Genomic DNA, 15,479 nt, shown 5'->3' on the forward strand with positions numbered 1-15,479 from the left:
GTATGGTCTGGTTGTCCCCTGAGCTCACTAGTTATCCCTACACAGGTGGAGGCCTTGAGGCCCAGATGGTTAGTAACTGGCTCTGTTGGCCCCACTGTGTGATTCCAGGTTGGCTCCTGCCCCTCCCTGGGCCTTAGCCTCCCTGGGGATCTATGCTATGGGGATTTGGGGTCACCGATTTTGAGGGTCTGAAGCGCTGAGGTTTGGGGACTGTCTGAGTGGAATGCCCTCCTAGCTACAGGCAGAACTCCCAGGGGCGGGGAGACCCTGCCATCGTGGGCTCCTGTCATTGGCCTGGGAACTGGAGCCTACACTGTGCTTTCCTGGACCTTGGCCTGATCAAGCTGCAGTCCTCTGGGGAGTCCCCTCCCCTACTGAGCCACTCTTTCAACTCCGGGGACCCACTTTCACTTTCGTGCTGTCAGGTGGTGGCTCTGGCCCACGCTACGCTCTCACATCCGCTCCGGCACTCCCAGATGCCAGTGTGACCCTAACACGTGTGTGAGTGCCCTGTAGCTGCCCCGAACCACAGCTGGCCCCTTACTTCCAGCCATGAGACCTGTGGAGCTTCACGTCACCGACTCCCCAGGGCTTCTGACTTCTCTGTTTCAGGTGCAGCCGTTGGTCCCCAGGCAACGGTGCGACAGTGAATTAGGAACTGCTCTTCCGTCTCAGTTTTCTCCTCCATGAAATGGGCATTAAGGGTCTTTATAGCAAGGATGCTTACCCTGTGTTCTGGGTGTACTAGCCTCTGAAATTTTCCATGTGTGTGCACACACATGTGCATTTGCACAGTTCCTGGTTAGAGTGGGATCTTTCACACTTCTAGGTGGCTATGGCTGCTCAGAGGACAAACCTGAGCTCTCAGAAGCTCCAGCTCTAGCAGCAGAAGTCCAGAGCATGATGGGGTCTGGGCCCAGACCCGAGCCCTGCATCCCCCATGGCCGTGACACACAGGCACTCCCGATACTCCAGGCTCCAGGCTTCCTGTGAGGCAGCTGCTTTTCAGACTTTCACCAAGGGAACTATTTTCCGCTTTGCAAATGAAATCTACTGGGAACCCAGCAAAACCCTCTGAGGGCTTCTAGTTGTGTAGAAGGCAAGACGTGCTTTTAGTGCAACCTGGAGGTTCCTCCAAACAGTTTGAAAGCACTGGGTCCCTCAGCGAGATGCCCTGTGTCGGGGACATCTGGTTAGTCCAGGTGTTGGCAGTATATTAAAGTTCTGCTTTCATCCAGTTTACCAGTTTCAAAAAGATACTTAAATATCCAGAGCGTGTTCTCGTTTGCATGACTCACTAGGATTTTCTGTTTTAAACATTGGTTCAGGTAGAGGAGACCCTTCTAGGTTCAAGATTCTGTCACTTGGTCACTGTTCTGGCTCGAGGACCTGGTTTGGTTCTGGTCCATAAAGGTAGAGACAGCTGGCATCTTTATTCATAGAGACGACTTCACCCCGTTTCCTCTCCTGTAACATGGGGACAGGGCTCCTTCCATGTAGGGTATTGGGAAGGTCATGTAAGAGAGGGGAGGGGGTTGAGGTGGCATGGTGCCCCACCCACAGTCGGAGTCAGAGAAATGGTAGCTGTCTCTCCTGTTTCTCCCCTCAGTGGCCACCATGTTTCTCATGAGCAAAAGGTTCAAGCGAGGAGACAAAGGCGAGGTCCCTACAGAGCTAAGTCAAAAGGACTTGCAGGTATCCATGTGGCGATTTAGGCTGTGGGGTGTGGGGCTCAGGCCCTGCCTGGGTTCCTATCAGCCTCCGTGACATTGATTCGTGCTCAGTGTCTGTCATCTCTGAACCTGTCTTGTTTTTGTTTTGGTTTCCAGATGTTTGAGACAGAGGTTGATGAAAAGAAGGAGATGCCCTTGGAGGAAGGGAAGGGGCCAGGTGCTGAGGATACCCCACCTAGCCAGGACCCCTCTGCCGGCCAGGAGCTCCCGTCAGGACAAGACCTTCCACTCAAAAAGAACAAGGACTCCCCTTCCGGACAGGAACCCCCTCCTGGCCAAGACACGCTGTCTAGCAAAGACTTACCCACCTGCAAAGAACGCCCTCCAGACCAAGAAGCCCTGCCGAGTGAGGAACCCCATCCAGCCCAAGATCTCCTGCCCTGCCAGGACCATGCTGCTGTTCCAGAACCCCCTTCTAGCCAGGACCCTCTGCTCAGCAAAGGCCCCCCTGACATCCAGGAACCCCCTACCCAGGACCTTCCACCCTGCCAAGATATTCCCCCCAGCCAGGTCTCCCCACCCTCTGAGGAGAACACGAGCTCCGAGGATGCAGCAGCCGCCACCCAGGACCCACCTGTGGCCTCTCGGCCGACCTTCGTGATCCCTGAGGTCCGGCTGGACAGCGCCTACAGCCAGAAGGCAGAGGCTGAGGGCGGCTCCGGAGATGAAGAGGCGGAGGAGGCCGAGGAGGGGGAGGAAGGGGAGGAGGGAGAGGAAGAGGAGGACGAGGACACCAGCGATGACAACTATGGGGAGCGCAGCGAGGCCAAGCGCAGCAGCATGATCGAGACGGGCCAGGGCGCTGAGGGCGGCCTCTCCCTGCGTGTGCAGAATTCGCTGCGGCGCCGGACGCACAGCGAGGGCAGCCTGCTGCAGGAGCCCCGCGGGCCCTGCTTTGCCTCAGACACCACCTTGCACTGCTCGGACAGCGAGGGCGCCACGTCCACGTGGGCCATGCCTTCACCTCGCACCCTCAAGAAAGAGCTGGGCCGCAATGGCGGCTCCATGCACCACCTCTCCCTGTTCTTCACAGGACACAGGAAGGTAAGAAGGCTATGGAGGAGAGAGGGTGGGGAGCGAGGTGCAGGAGAGCCAGCCCGCGGCTGCAGGGAGCTAGCAGTCACCTAGTCCCACCTAGTCCCACCCTAGCTCTTTGGGAAGCCTCCCAGCAAGCCTTCTACCCATTCAGCAGAGGATAAAACCAAGGCCTGGAAGGACCAAGGAAGCAGAACTTGGACTTAAGCCCTGACTTCAGGACTCAGCTACTGTCCTCTTACAGCGTCATGGGACCACTAGTCCCCACAGACAGCAGAGCAGGTGTGGACTAGCCCAGGACATTGTGTGTTTAGATTTTTTTTTTTCATAGAGGTTTTTGCCTTTGGGTTCATGTACTTGCTGGAGAGAGAGAAAGAGAGAGATAGTGAGAGGGTAAGCAAGAAATCACCCTCCAGGGGGGATAGCCACACCTCAGTCCCTTCTCCATTTTCCTCCAGGGATCTTGGGCACACATGCACACACATCTGGAGTGAGTTTCAAGCCACCGGTTCCAGGACTCAAACTGTGGTTGGCCAAGTTGGAGCACAGCGATGTGACCCCTACGCCATCTGCTGGTTGGGTGTATTTAGATGTAAACAATCTGAAACAGTAGCTGCAGAAATACAGATTATAATATAGGTCTGGTCCAGACCTAGCCAGAAGAGAAATCCATCAGCCAAACAATGACAACATGTGTTTGTCCCGTGCCAGTATCGTTCTAGGCAGGTTACACGGATTCATTCATTTGTTCTCGCAGGAGTGGCCAGCACCTCACGCTCACTATACAGACGAGGAGACAGACACAGATTATCTAACTTGCCCCAGATTACACGGTTCATAAATGTCTGAGCTAGAATTAGAATCTGGTTCCAGGCCTGGAGCTCTTAACCACCTGCTGTTTGCCTCTTGCAAATATTTGTAAAATAGATAAATAAGTGTTTATTGATTTCCTGCTGTGTTCCAGGGCCCATGCTCTGTGCCACAGCCAGGGCTACAGACATGCGTGAGGCTGATCCCAGCCTGTGAGGAATGAGTTATCTGTGTGGGCTGGAGGGTGCCCTGACAGCGAGCAGCTTGCACCATAGCCTTGAAGCCCACCAGCCAGTTTGAGTCTGGGCTCTGTTCCTTACTTGTTCTATGGCCCTGGATGAGTCACTCAGCTCATCTGGCCTTAGTTTCCTTCTCTGAAAAGTAGGGCTTTATAGCACCCACATCCCCAGGTGGTTGAGGATGAGCCAGAAGAGACCAGTGCCTGACCACATTAGCGATATCAGACATTGGCACAAGCCCTCAGGGATGCGGGTCCCGCTCCTTCCGTTGCAGCATGAACAGCCAGGGCAGCTGTTGTTATGACAACTGTTGGGAGGCCAGGCAGGTGGGGGTCGCTGTCAGGAGAGCAGCTGACCCACAGAGAGTTGGAAGTTCAGGAGGAGACACCCCAGGGCCTGGAGCCCTCAGGGAAAGCGTCTAGAGAAAGATGCCCCCCCCCCCTTGACCTTGGAGGTTGCATCGGTTTAGAACAGAGAGAACGAGGCAGGCATTCTTTGGGTAGAGCAGGGGATTCCTGAAGGGCAGGGATAGCATATGCATAGCACTCATGCTGCCATTCCACACTCCAAACCATAGCAGACATCACTAAAGGATCCCAGCACACTTCCCCACCAAGATGGGGTATGGCCTCAGAAGCCTCCTTAGCTTCTTAGCCTCTAGCAAAAAGGCAGCTTGACGTTTGGGAGGAAACCTTGGGCTGGGAGGTGGCCAGGCTGAAAGGGCAACCTGGGATTCTCCAGAAAACAGCCTTGACTTTTGGGCCCAGGGACTGGGTCGAAATTCCAAAGAAATTGGGACTGGATTTCAGTTTTCTTGACTGGAAGCATATGTGGTTCTCAAACTTGGGTGTGCTGTGGAGTCATCAAGGGAGTTTCTAGTCCTCAGCCCCACACCCCCGGAATCAGAATTTCCAGGGACGGTCCCCAGGTCCTGCATTTAAAACAAGCCCTCTAGCACATGGCGAAATGGTTACATCGCTGGACTCCCGCGTAGTCGACCACGTTTCAAGCCTCGGACCTGGGGGCCTGAAACTCACGCTGGGCATGTGTGTGTGCATGCACGCCCAGAATCCTAAGAGGAGAATGGAGGAGAAGGGATTGCAGCGTGGCCATCCCCTCCAGGGAGTGACTTCTCCCTTTCTGACTCTCTGGTGAGTGCCCGATAGCAAAAAATCTCTCTGAAACAAAATGAAACAAGCCTCCAGGGGTAGTGATGTTTGCCGAAGTTCAAGGATCACTATCTGAGGCCACGGTTTGATGCAGCTACTATAGGAGAGAGTCTGCAAGTCCATTCTACCAAGGTGAGGCCTCAGGCTGACTCAGGTCGGGCTAACCACTCCTCCCTGCTGGGAAGCTGAGGTCCCAGGACCCACCACCTGCCTCGGGCCTCCTCATCCTGACTTCCTGCCAGGCCCACCCAAGTTCTCTTCCCCTGCCACCTTTGCCCCAGTGAGAGTGTTTCTATATAGACACATTCACACACCTTCATGTGGATGTTTTACCGAGGTCCCTACCTCAGTTGTCCTCAGCTCCTGTCTTGGGACAGAAATGTCTGGCTGGGAGTCCAGCAGGCCTGGACCAATTCTCCGCTTTCTCCTTTGGGTGCCCAAGGTTCTTCCTGGCTTCCTCCCTTCCCCAGCCTCCTTTGGCCTGTCACTCCCTTTCTTGAGCCTGAGGAATGAGCTGGCAGAGACCTCGGAGGCTGCCCTGGCGCTGTGATGGCCGTCCTTCCACATGGCTTCCACTCACCTGGCCTGGAGTCCTTTATCATTGCTCCCTGTAGCCAGCTGGCTTCAGCAAGAAGTCAGCCTTGTGGGACCAGCAGTTGGTGTAATGGCTATGTCGGGACTCCCATGCAGTCGACCACGATTGGAGTCCTGGACCCGGTGGCTTAAACTCACGCTGGGCGCGTGTGCGTGCGTGCCCAAGATCCCAAGAGGAGAATGGAGGAGAAGGGACTGTGGTGTAGCCATACCCCCGGGGGGTGATTTCTCTCTTTCTGTCTCTCTGTCTCTCTCTGTCTTTCTGGCGAGCACACACATCCTATAGCAAAAAAACCTCTCCCCAAACTAAATAAATACATAAATAGAAATCAGCCTTGTGAGGAGATGAGCCCAGACTGGACGAGCACCCTAGTCTAGCTCCATCCCTCACTCGCAGTGCCCTGGGCAGTGTCACCCCTCTCTGAGCCTCAGTCTTTTTATTGGTGAAGTGTCTATGGTAATAGTACTCCATGGGGTCACTGGGAGAGTAAATGATTGATTCTAGTGAGGCTGCGGGGCAGTGCCTGGCAGTACACACCTGGGGAGGGTGCTCCGTGTGGTAATCATGTGGGGGGGGGGCAGGGAGGAAGAAGAGGAGGAGGAGGAGTATAGTCTTGAGGGGAGCAACAGTTCTGCCACTGCTCATCAAGAACTACTAGACCCTTTTTCTCTTGATACCCCCCCTTTGTTAAAAAAAAAAATGAATTATTTATTTAATTTTATTTATTATTTCCTAATTTGACCAGAGAGAGAGAGAGAAGGGGGAAAGTGAGAAAGCAAGTTGCCAGGTCTGGGACTTGAACCATGGTCGGCCATGTAGGAGTCCAGCACCTCAACAACCATGCCACCTTTTAAAGTTTCTTTCTTTCTTTCTCTCATGCATGAGAAACACACACACACCACGCAATATCCTCAACAAGGGGGTGATGCTGAGATCCACTCCCATCCTCAGCCATGCGTGATTGTGGGCATGGGTGTCCTGTGTTCTCAGGGAGGTCTCTAGACTCGAACCTAGAACCTTCCCATACAAGTCAGCCTTGCAGAATATTGCCTTTTACTGCTATGCCACTGTTTGGCCCTCTAGATCCTTTTACTTCCTTTTTAATTTTATTTATTTATTTATTTATTTATTTATTTATTTATTTATTTATTGCTATGGGGAAAATGCACTTAAGAGAGAGAGAGAAAAAAAGAAGGAAAGTGAAAAAGCACCACCAGGGGGAACAGCCACGCCACAATCCTTTCTTCTCCATTCTCCTCTTGGGGTTTTGGGCACCCAAGCACATGTGCCTGGTGTGTTTCTCAAGCCACCAGATCCAGGATTTGAACTCTGTCGTTGGCCATGTGGGATCCTGCCATCCTAACCTCCATGCTGCCTGCTGGCCCCCAGGTCCTTTTGCAGTCTCCACGATATTGCTGCAAGGTGTGGGGCTGTGGCTAGGAAGGGGTATTTTGTCCCATGTCACAGTGAGCAAAGATGGAGCTGGCCAGTGGCTCACCTGGTCCAGTGCTCTCTGGCTCTCTCCCTACCCTACACAGCTCATGCTGATGAGGGGTCTAGGTGGGGCTGGCAGAAGGAGGCAGCAGGCTCACCATGACTTCCATCTTTCTGCCAGGCCTGGCTCTCCTGGGATGGTCAGCTGAGGCCAGCAGGCCACTGTGCCCAGCGATGTCAGGCTAGAGGTGAAGAGGGGAGGGGTGAAGTCTTCAGGGTGTGGATCACACAGACCCAGAGTCGAGTCTCAGCTCTGCTTCCTCCCTCCCGACTCTGAGACCTTGCCAGGTTGCACTGTTCTCTGAGCTGCCATCTCCTATAAATGGAAATGCCGAATCTTCCTGAAATTGCCCGGTGGAAGGATTCAAGGTAGCGCTAGGTGTGTACGCAGCGCGTGCTGGTACATTCAGAGCTCTCTGTACCGGGCAGTGATTTGTGATGAAGTGAGACCCAGGAGAGCTGGACAGGGCTGGCCATTCTTGGTGCTGCATTGGTCAGCTGAGGCCACCCTGAGCGCATGCTGCCTGTCACAGCAGCACCCCTCCCTGCATTCTCACCCTGCCCTCTTGAGCCCTGAGCAGTTTCTACTCTGAGGAGGAGTGCCGGAACCAGGCAGACCTCAGAGGTGGCCTGCTTGGCTGCATTCACCTCATGATGGGCCCAGTCAGGCCAGAGGGGTGCTCTCAAGTTAGTCCTGTGAGTACTTATTGGGTCTGGCTCCCTGGGCCAACTTGGATTGTCTCACGGCGCCCCCTGCTGCCAGAGCCCTGCCTTGCCTGCTGTTTCCTAGAAGCCACCAGAGCAGATCCACAGGCCTGTGGCAGCCCTTTCTCTGGGAATCAGGGAAGCCCTGGAGAGTCAGTTCTGTATCTGGGCCCAGAACGCTGTGATGGAACTCCACCCCGTGCCTGGTCAGGCTTGGCCCAGGTCACAGTCCATTCTTTGACAGCGAGGAGACCTCAGAGCGGCCCCTCCCTGGCTGTCCTTCCTTCCTCCCCTGCAGGGCACTGGCTTGGGCAGAGGCTGTCCACGGAGGGTGCCGGCCCTGCTGCACTAAGTCTCCCACCCAGGTCAGAGGTCAGACAGGAGGACTCCTAAGATGCTTCCAGCTCCGAGATGTAAGAGCACCTTCAAGCATCCTGGAGACACTTTTAAAGCTTATTAATTTATTTCTTTCACAAGAGAGAGAGAGCAAGAGTGCACGTGCACCCCCAGTGGGGTCTTCACACTGCAGTCCGTCCCCAGTCTCAGCCAGCCTGAGCCTGAGTCACAGGCACACTGGCACTCGGGGTAATCTCAGGACATGAGCCTAGGACTTTTCCCACGTGGGACCAGTTGCTGTATCACCACGTGGCCCCAAGCCTTTTGTTTTTTTGGTGGAGGAGAGGTGTTTGCTATAGGGTGCATGCTCTCACCAGAAAGACAGAGAGAGACACAGAGACAGAAAGCGAGAAATCTCCCCCAGGGGAGATGGCCATGCTGCAGTCCCTTCTCCTCCATTTTCTTCTCGGGATCTTGTACACGCATGCACACGTGCCCGGCGTGAGTTTAAGCTACTGGGTCCAGGACTCAAACCATGATCGACTACATGGGAGTCCAGTGACATAGCTATTATTGCCAACTGTTGGTGCCCCCCCCCCAGCTTTTTATTTTAAAAAGTCAAGAGAAGAGTTACTTTCCATGCCTTAACAAATAACAGAGAGTTTAGACACTCTGTTTCCACCTGCTTCCAGGGGCCAGCCTGGGCCACGCTAGACAGCACAGCCCAGTGTGCCCAGGTGACCCCAGAAGTCAGAGCAGCATCAGGATAGGAGACCAGTCAAGGCCCTGCACACAGGGGAGCCTCTGTCACTGGAGCTGGACCCTAAATTCTCTTCCAAATTCTCTTACCAACCTGCTCTGGACGTTAGTTTCCTCTGCTGTAAACTAGGGAAATGACAGCCCACAGCTCTTAGAATTGTTCCAAAGATGGAATTGGATGGTGGGGGTTAGAGCGAATTAGCACTGGGCCTGGCACCTAGTCAGGACGCCATAAACCTGAACCTGCCCGAGCTGCTGGTTACTAGGTGCTCGTGTGCCGGGCCCTGTGCACGCATGTTAACGCACTTATCCTCACCGCAGCCCCTGGGGCAGTCCAGTTATGACCCTCATCCCACAAATAAAGAAACAGAGGCACGGAGAGAGGCTGTAATGTGCTGAGGTCAATTAGGTAACGAGGGATCCAGCCAGGACTCGGATGCAGGCCGTTTAGAACCTGCACACAATCACGGCTGTAATTACAGTCATAATTACAGTCAGGGTTGTAATCATCATTCTAGGAGGCGGGGAGCTCCCGGTCCTCCGAGGTGGCTGGGTGAGACTGGCAGGCCCCAGGGAGTCCTGCCTGCTGTGGAGGGAGGGCTGGGCGGTTCTGGTCGCCTGGCATTTGCATCCAGCTGGGTAGGGGCACCCAGCACCCAGCAGGGCAGTGGGGAGGAGATGGGGAGAATCCCTCTGGAGAGTCCCTTTATGCCTGGCTTCCGGCAGGCCTTGCAGAGGCCTAAGGAGGGAGGAGCCTTGCGGCCAACGCTATCCTACAGATTTGGGGTGTCCCTAGGTCTAGGAATCAGAACCCCATCTGTCCCTCTCAGTTTTCTCACTCCCTGGTCCACAGGCCCCCCTTCCTGCTTGTGTTTCCTGGCTGTCTGGGGGCGACTCCCAGGGTCTGAGCTGCCCAGCCCCACCAGAAGGCTGCTCGACATGGGCCTGTCCCTGTCAAGACGATCCCCTCCCAGCAGTGGAAGGAAGAGCCCATTTCCCAGCAGTGCAGAGACTGGGGGCGGCAGGCTGGGCGGGAGTGGTCCCCAGGCCCATTGTGTGGGTCCGATAAAGTGCGGAAGCTGAGGTTAGAATGGGAGGAAGCCGACACAGGGAGCCCTTTCCCACGGGTGGGGGCTCCGGGCACTGCTGGCCAGGCCAGCGTGACGGCAGCCCGTGTGTGTACCGGGGTGACAGCAGTGACACTCATGGGGCTATGGACCTGATTACTTGACGGTGCCTGTGTGTGCCAAGACGGGGCCATGGAAGCCCAGACTTGAGGCTGGTGAATCTTCCAACACCCCCGGTAGGTGACGGTCGCCACGCCTATGCTCCAGCTGAGAAAACTGAGGCCGAGGGGCTCAAAAACTTCACCCAAGTCAGTAGAAGTGGGACCGAACACCCAGGCCTGGCGCTCAATCCTGGCTCTGCAGTTCCCACCACGCAGCGTGCACCTCTGTGTGCGTGTACACTCAGTGTCTGCGACTCAGCCGGGGCAGCCCTCCTAGGAGGAAGCAAGGTTCCCCGAGTCTCACTGAGAGCGCTCCTTGTGCCCCATCTGATTCTGGCCTAGTAGTGTCCTCTGGTGGAGAAACACGGGCCTTGAATTCAAACAGACCCACTACAGATGACGGCATGGTCATGTAGTCTGTGACCAAGTGCTGGGCATCCTTGGGCACGTGACTTCAAGTCTCTGAGCATCTGTTTCCTTTAGGGGTCACTATGAGGATGTGTGAGCTAGTGTCTGGACTGTGCCCATCCAGGTATGGCCTATAGCATGAGCTCTGTAGGTGAAGGCGTACTCATCCATCCATCTGTCCATCCTCGGCGGCACGTCACCATGGCTGGCAGCTTCCTCTGATGGCCGTATCTGGAATGAGGTCAATTTCCTTCCCAGCATAAACATAGCCTCTGAAGGTTTAGCCCGCCCTCTTCATTTTACATGAGGAAACGCAGGCCCAGAATAGGTCCCACGAGGAGTTAGAGCTGAGGTCCCTACCTGGGACATGGGTTCAGGCCCATCTGCTCTGAGCTCTAGCTCTCTTGTTGTCTCAGGATATCTCTTAGACCTCTGCTCTTGGGTGGCACTATTGGGGCCCTGGGGCACCCCTGCCGGGGGGCATTCAAGCACAGGTTGGGTAAAGGAGGCAGAAGTTGGCCCCCAGTAGAGGTGGTAGTGGGCTGGAGTGAACTGGAAGAGACTGAAGGTCAGAGGAGCAAGGACATTCCAGAGATGGGGTGCAGTGAGCTCTGGGCAGCATGGGGCAGGGTAGGGGGGAGTCGCAGGCCAGACCAAGCAGCAAGGGCCACGGGACTCTCGTTCCTGGATGTTTGCCCTCTCCAATGCATCCATTTATTTGGCAAATTTGACTTGTCAAGCTCCTAACATACGACAATGCCTGTGAAGGTGACCCAAGCACACAGAGACCTTGCTCTTGGGAACTCACAGCCGAGCAGAGGAGAGGGATTTGAAAGGCCATTTTGGGTGTGATGGGGTCTTCAAAAGAGGCAAAGGGGGCTCAGCCTTCTAGGGGCCAGGGAGAGCTCCCTAATGGAGGAGGTGTCCAAGCTGCCCACTTGAGGTAAAGGTCTTACCTAAAGCTGGTCTTAGGGAGGGGGAGGGTGGACCAACTATCAAAGCAACCTCGTGGAAGGAGCAGCAGGTGGAAGGCCTGGGTGAGAGGTGCAGGGCATCCCTTTGGTTGGAAGATGGCGTCCAGGGGGTTGCTGGAGAGAGTAGGCCAGGAGGTAATTGCAGGAGTTATAACTGATGTTGGAGTGGAACTTTCTACCAGACTCTAAGGTGGCAGAGAGACCTGTCATGTTATGGAGCTTGGACATTGTCTGAAGGGCACTAGGAGCCTTGGAAAGCTGCCAGGCAGGAGTGGCACTCTTGCGCCTATGTAATAACTCATTTCACACACTGCCGACCAGTCCCAGGTCTCCACTGAACCGCAGACTCCTGAGTTAGTCATTACGATCCTGATTTTAGAGATGAAGGAAACTCAGAGAGGGACAGCGATGGGCCATCTCACAGCGGAAGACTCTGCCTGTCGTGGTGCCCTGTTGTGAGTGCTGTCTCTGGTTCTTCAGAGAGCCGGCTCCCTGGATGCACCTGGAGACCCCTTTGGTGGTGGCTCTGCCAGGCCAGTCACACTGCACGGCCAAACTGCCCCTAGCAGGGGTCTTCCCCTCCCCTGTTCTGTTCACCAGGGTGCTTTGGGGAGGGATCGGCTGGTTGTAGGAGCCGCGGGCTCCCTGAGCCTCTTTGCTGGGGCAGCCCTTGAACACCTGGACTGCACGTGGGTGTCTTTTCTTCACAGATGAGCGGGGCTGATGCGGTTGGGGACGACGATGAAGCTGCCCGGAAGAGGAAGAGCAAAAACCTGTAAGTGGGAAAGATTCCTACACCCTTCCCTGCCTCTGCCCACAGACTGGTCTCTCCTTTAGGGGTACAGGTAGGGAGAAGGGGCTATACCTCATCATGCCCACAGTCCCAGACAGATACCCAAGAACAAAAAGATCTTAGGACTTTGCAGTGGCGGCAGGGCGGTTCACCAGGGTGCTGAGCATTCATGCAGACGGAAGCAAGGTGTTGTCAGGACCTGGAAGCCAGTGAACCAGAGGCACCTGGCTAGGTGCCCCAGCCCTGGCCCGGCCTGGGAGCCAAGCAGTAGCCGAGTGACTTCGACGAGCCCTTTGCCCTTTCTGAGCCCACAAGGGACCTGCAAAAGGGCTGAACTGACATTTCACAGCGCTCCTTCCCCCTTTTCCTAAGCTTTTGAGTTCTTGAACGCTAAGTCTCGCACACTGCCGGGAGGGGGCGCTGCTGGCTCAGCTACTGCATCCCGCACTCCGCGAGCCTTTCTGGCCATGCTCAGGCGCCTTAGCTTTTGGAGGTTTGTTAGAGGGGTGTGTGTGTGTGTGTGTGTGTGTGTGTGTGTGTGTGTGTTCGTTCTCTGGTCTCCTTGTACTCCCAGCCCCAAGGCCCTGGAGACTGGTACTGGGTGTGGAGGAGGCACAGTAGCCCCCAGAGGGAGTCTCCTCCCCTTGGGGTCCTTCAGTGCAGGATGAGCCTGGGGGTGGAGGACCGGAGTTCATCTCAGGCGCCTCCTGTGACCTCGTTCCTGGCCTTGTTTTTGGCGGAGATCCACCACCCTGGAAACCCTTTCTTGCCCCAGCCCCCCTTGCCTCTCGGTGTTCTGCAGCCAGGAACAATCACACTTTTAAGGAAGATGAGATGCACAAATGAAAACAGCCCTTTGCACCAACTGCTGTTAACCATTTGCTGGATGGGGGAGGGGCCAGGCGGGGCCAGGGCTGCTGGGGGTGACACTCCCTGGGGAGAGCAGTGCTGGAGGTGGGGGGCAGGCATCCCGGCTGCTGGGGGCCCCTGGACCACTGCTAGCCTCCTTTCAGAGCCTCCTTTCAGAGCCGGGGCTGCCTTTTCAGTGCCTGAAGCTGACAGTAGCTTAGGGGAAGATGCTTAGCATCCAGGACAATAAAAATAATAGCTAACATTTGCCGTGCCAGGCACGGGTCTACGCGTATCGCATATGTGACCACATTTCATCCTTACCTCTGTACCAATATTTTTATTTTGTGCTTCCTTTTTTTCCTTATTTACCTGATTCTTATTTTACAAGTGAGTAAACTGAGGCGCAAGACTGACTTACTTGTCCAAGTCACACAGCAAGTGGGGCAAGGATCTGGAGCTGGGCATGCCGGCGCCAGAGCCTGGGGTGTGTGTGTGTGTGGGGGGGGTGTATGTTTTATGCTTGAATAACTTCAGAAGTATAAATATAAATGCCCCAGACTTACAAACTACACGTGAAAGTTTAATTGCTTACTTTTTTTTACATGTATTTAGCTTCAAGATTTTGGTAATACATTTTTCATTGACATTATTGGTCTCTGAGCGTTTTCCACTATCAGAAGGACAGAGACCAAAAATTTAAACGAAAAAATGTAGTATTCAAAAATCACAAAACGAAGTATGTATAAAACGTGAAGTAATTAAACTTCCAAATGATGTTTTCACAAGTGTATAGGATCTATACTTCTGAAGTTATTCAAGCTTAAGACTCCAGAGACTTTGGGCTCTCCCTATATTGATGGGCTATCCAGTGTCAGAAGCCAGAGGGAGAGGGAAGTGAAGATGCAGGGGGTCTAGGGACACAGGGACCAATAGGAGCAGGATGCATTTAACCCCTTTCTTGCCAACAGCTTCACCCAGCCTTGAAATCTGCTGCCTCCTGGGGGTGTGGCATGGCTAAAAATGGCTCATGGCTAAAAATAGCCAGTCCTGCCACCCTGGTGGGCAGAGCCTGCCCGCCCTCCCTCCTTCTCTCCCTCCTTCCCTCATAGCAATTTGCTGACTTGTTCCCCCCCCCCTCGTGTCTCCCCGCTGCCCCCCCCCTCGTGTCTCCCCGCTGCCATGGTCACTGGGAGACCAGTCACAAATAACTGGGTCTGGCTTCCTGCCTGGGCGGGCCCCAGAGGCTGTCCCTTGCAGACACATGCCCCTTTCAGGGCTCCCTCTCAGGGTTGGCCAGAAGGGATATTACTTTTCCGCTCCCCCTCCTGGTCCCTCCCATTTCCTGGCTCCTCCTGTCTGAATCCCAGCCCCAGCCTATGCCTGGGAGTCCAGTCGTCCGGCCCGGGATTCTAGCTAGCACTAGGCTGCAGTCTGCACCGTTACTGCCCGCGGCTGCCCAGGACGCGAGGTGGGGGGAGGCGCCCAAGGGGTTCCCCCAGCAAACTATCTCGGGGCCCCTTTAAGGTGGGGGTCCTCCAGAGATGCTCCGAGGCATGTACCTCACGCGCAACGGGAATCTGCAGAGGCGGCACACGATGAAGGAGTAGGTGCCCCTTGCCCAGCTCCCGCCCTCGCCTACCCTGAACTTGCAGAGGTCGAGTCTGCCAGGCTGACCAACCGTCCTCTCTGCTTCTGCCCCCAGGGCCAAGGACATGAAGAACAAGCTGGGCATCTTCAGGCGGCGGAACGAGTCCCCTGGGGCCCAGCCAGCGGGAAAGGCAGACAAAACAATGAAGTCCTTCAAGTAGGTCCTCCCCGGCACCCCTGGGACCCTTCAGGCACTTACTGGCCCTGGGGTGTGGGGCTGAGTGGTGGGGGCTAAGAGGGAAGGGGTTCTATGGGCCCATCTGGCTCTGGGGATGTAGAGGTTCTTGTGGAGGGAGGTTCTTGTAGAGGAGGGAGCTGGCGTCCAGCGGGCAGCAGCCCTCATGGGAGACAGCTGTCCAGGAAGGCCAGCCAGGGCGAGGTAGGGGCTCGAAGTGGTCTTGGCCCCAGAAAAGGACGGGGGCCCCTGTCCTGAGCTCCCAGCCCTGCTCAGCTGTAGCCTAGGCCCAGGGCAGCTAACAAAGGCCACCTGGCCCTCGCCCCCAGGTCCCCTGAGCCTCACAGTTCCTTCCCTCACCCTCAGGCCCACCTCGGAGGAGGCACTCAAATGGGGCGAGTCCTTGGAGAAGCTGCTGCTCCACAAGTGTAAGTGGCGACCAGCGGCCTGTTCCCTTTCCGAGTTCTGTCTGCATCCCCCCTTTCCTCCTCGTCCAGACCCTCTCTCCTGGGCCCAGTCAGGCAATC

At 55.4% G+C, this 15,479-nt stretch overlaps 1 protein-coding gene across 7 annotated transcripts in view; it reads left to right on the plus strand.

Moving 5' to 3' along the window:
• RGS3 (regulator of G protein signaling 3) overlaps window positions 1–15,479 on the plus strand; it is a 158,657-nt gene that overhangs the window by 140,806 nt on the left and 2,372 nt on the right. For 6 of the 7 annotated variants that reach the window (XM_014585618.2, XM_027769500.1, XM_006142766.2 and 3 more), the window contains 4 exons: window positions 1,830–2,777; window positions 12,196–12,260; window positions 14,833–14,934; window positions 15,319–15,380. In XM_014585618.2, coding sequence (XP_014441104.1) covers window positions 1,830–2,777; window positions 12,196–12,260; window positions 14,833–14,934; window positions 15,319–15,380 — 1,177 coding nt within the window. Of the gene's footprint in view, window positions 1–1,829; window positions 2,778–12,195; window positions 12,261–14,483; window positions 14,734–14,832; window positions 14,935–15,318; window positions 15,381–15,479 lie in introns of those variants that run through there. The other variant, XM_014585648.2, reaches the window with a different exon arrangement.

The sequence above is a fragment of the Tupaia chinensis genome, unplaced genomic scaffold, assembly GCF_000334495.1.
Source record: "Tupaia chinensis unplaced genomic scaffold, TupChi_1.0 Scaffold000081_1, whole genome shotgun sequence".
Classification (NCBI taxonomy): domain Eukaryota; kingdom Metazoa; phylum Chordata; class Mammalia; order Scandentia; family Tupaiidae; genus Tupaia; species Tupaia belangeri.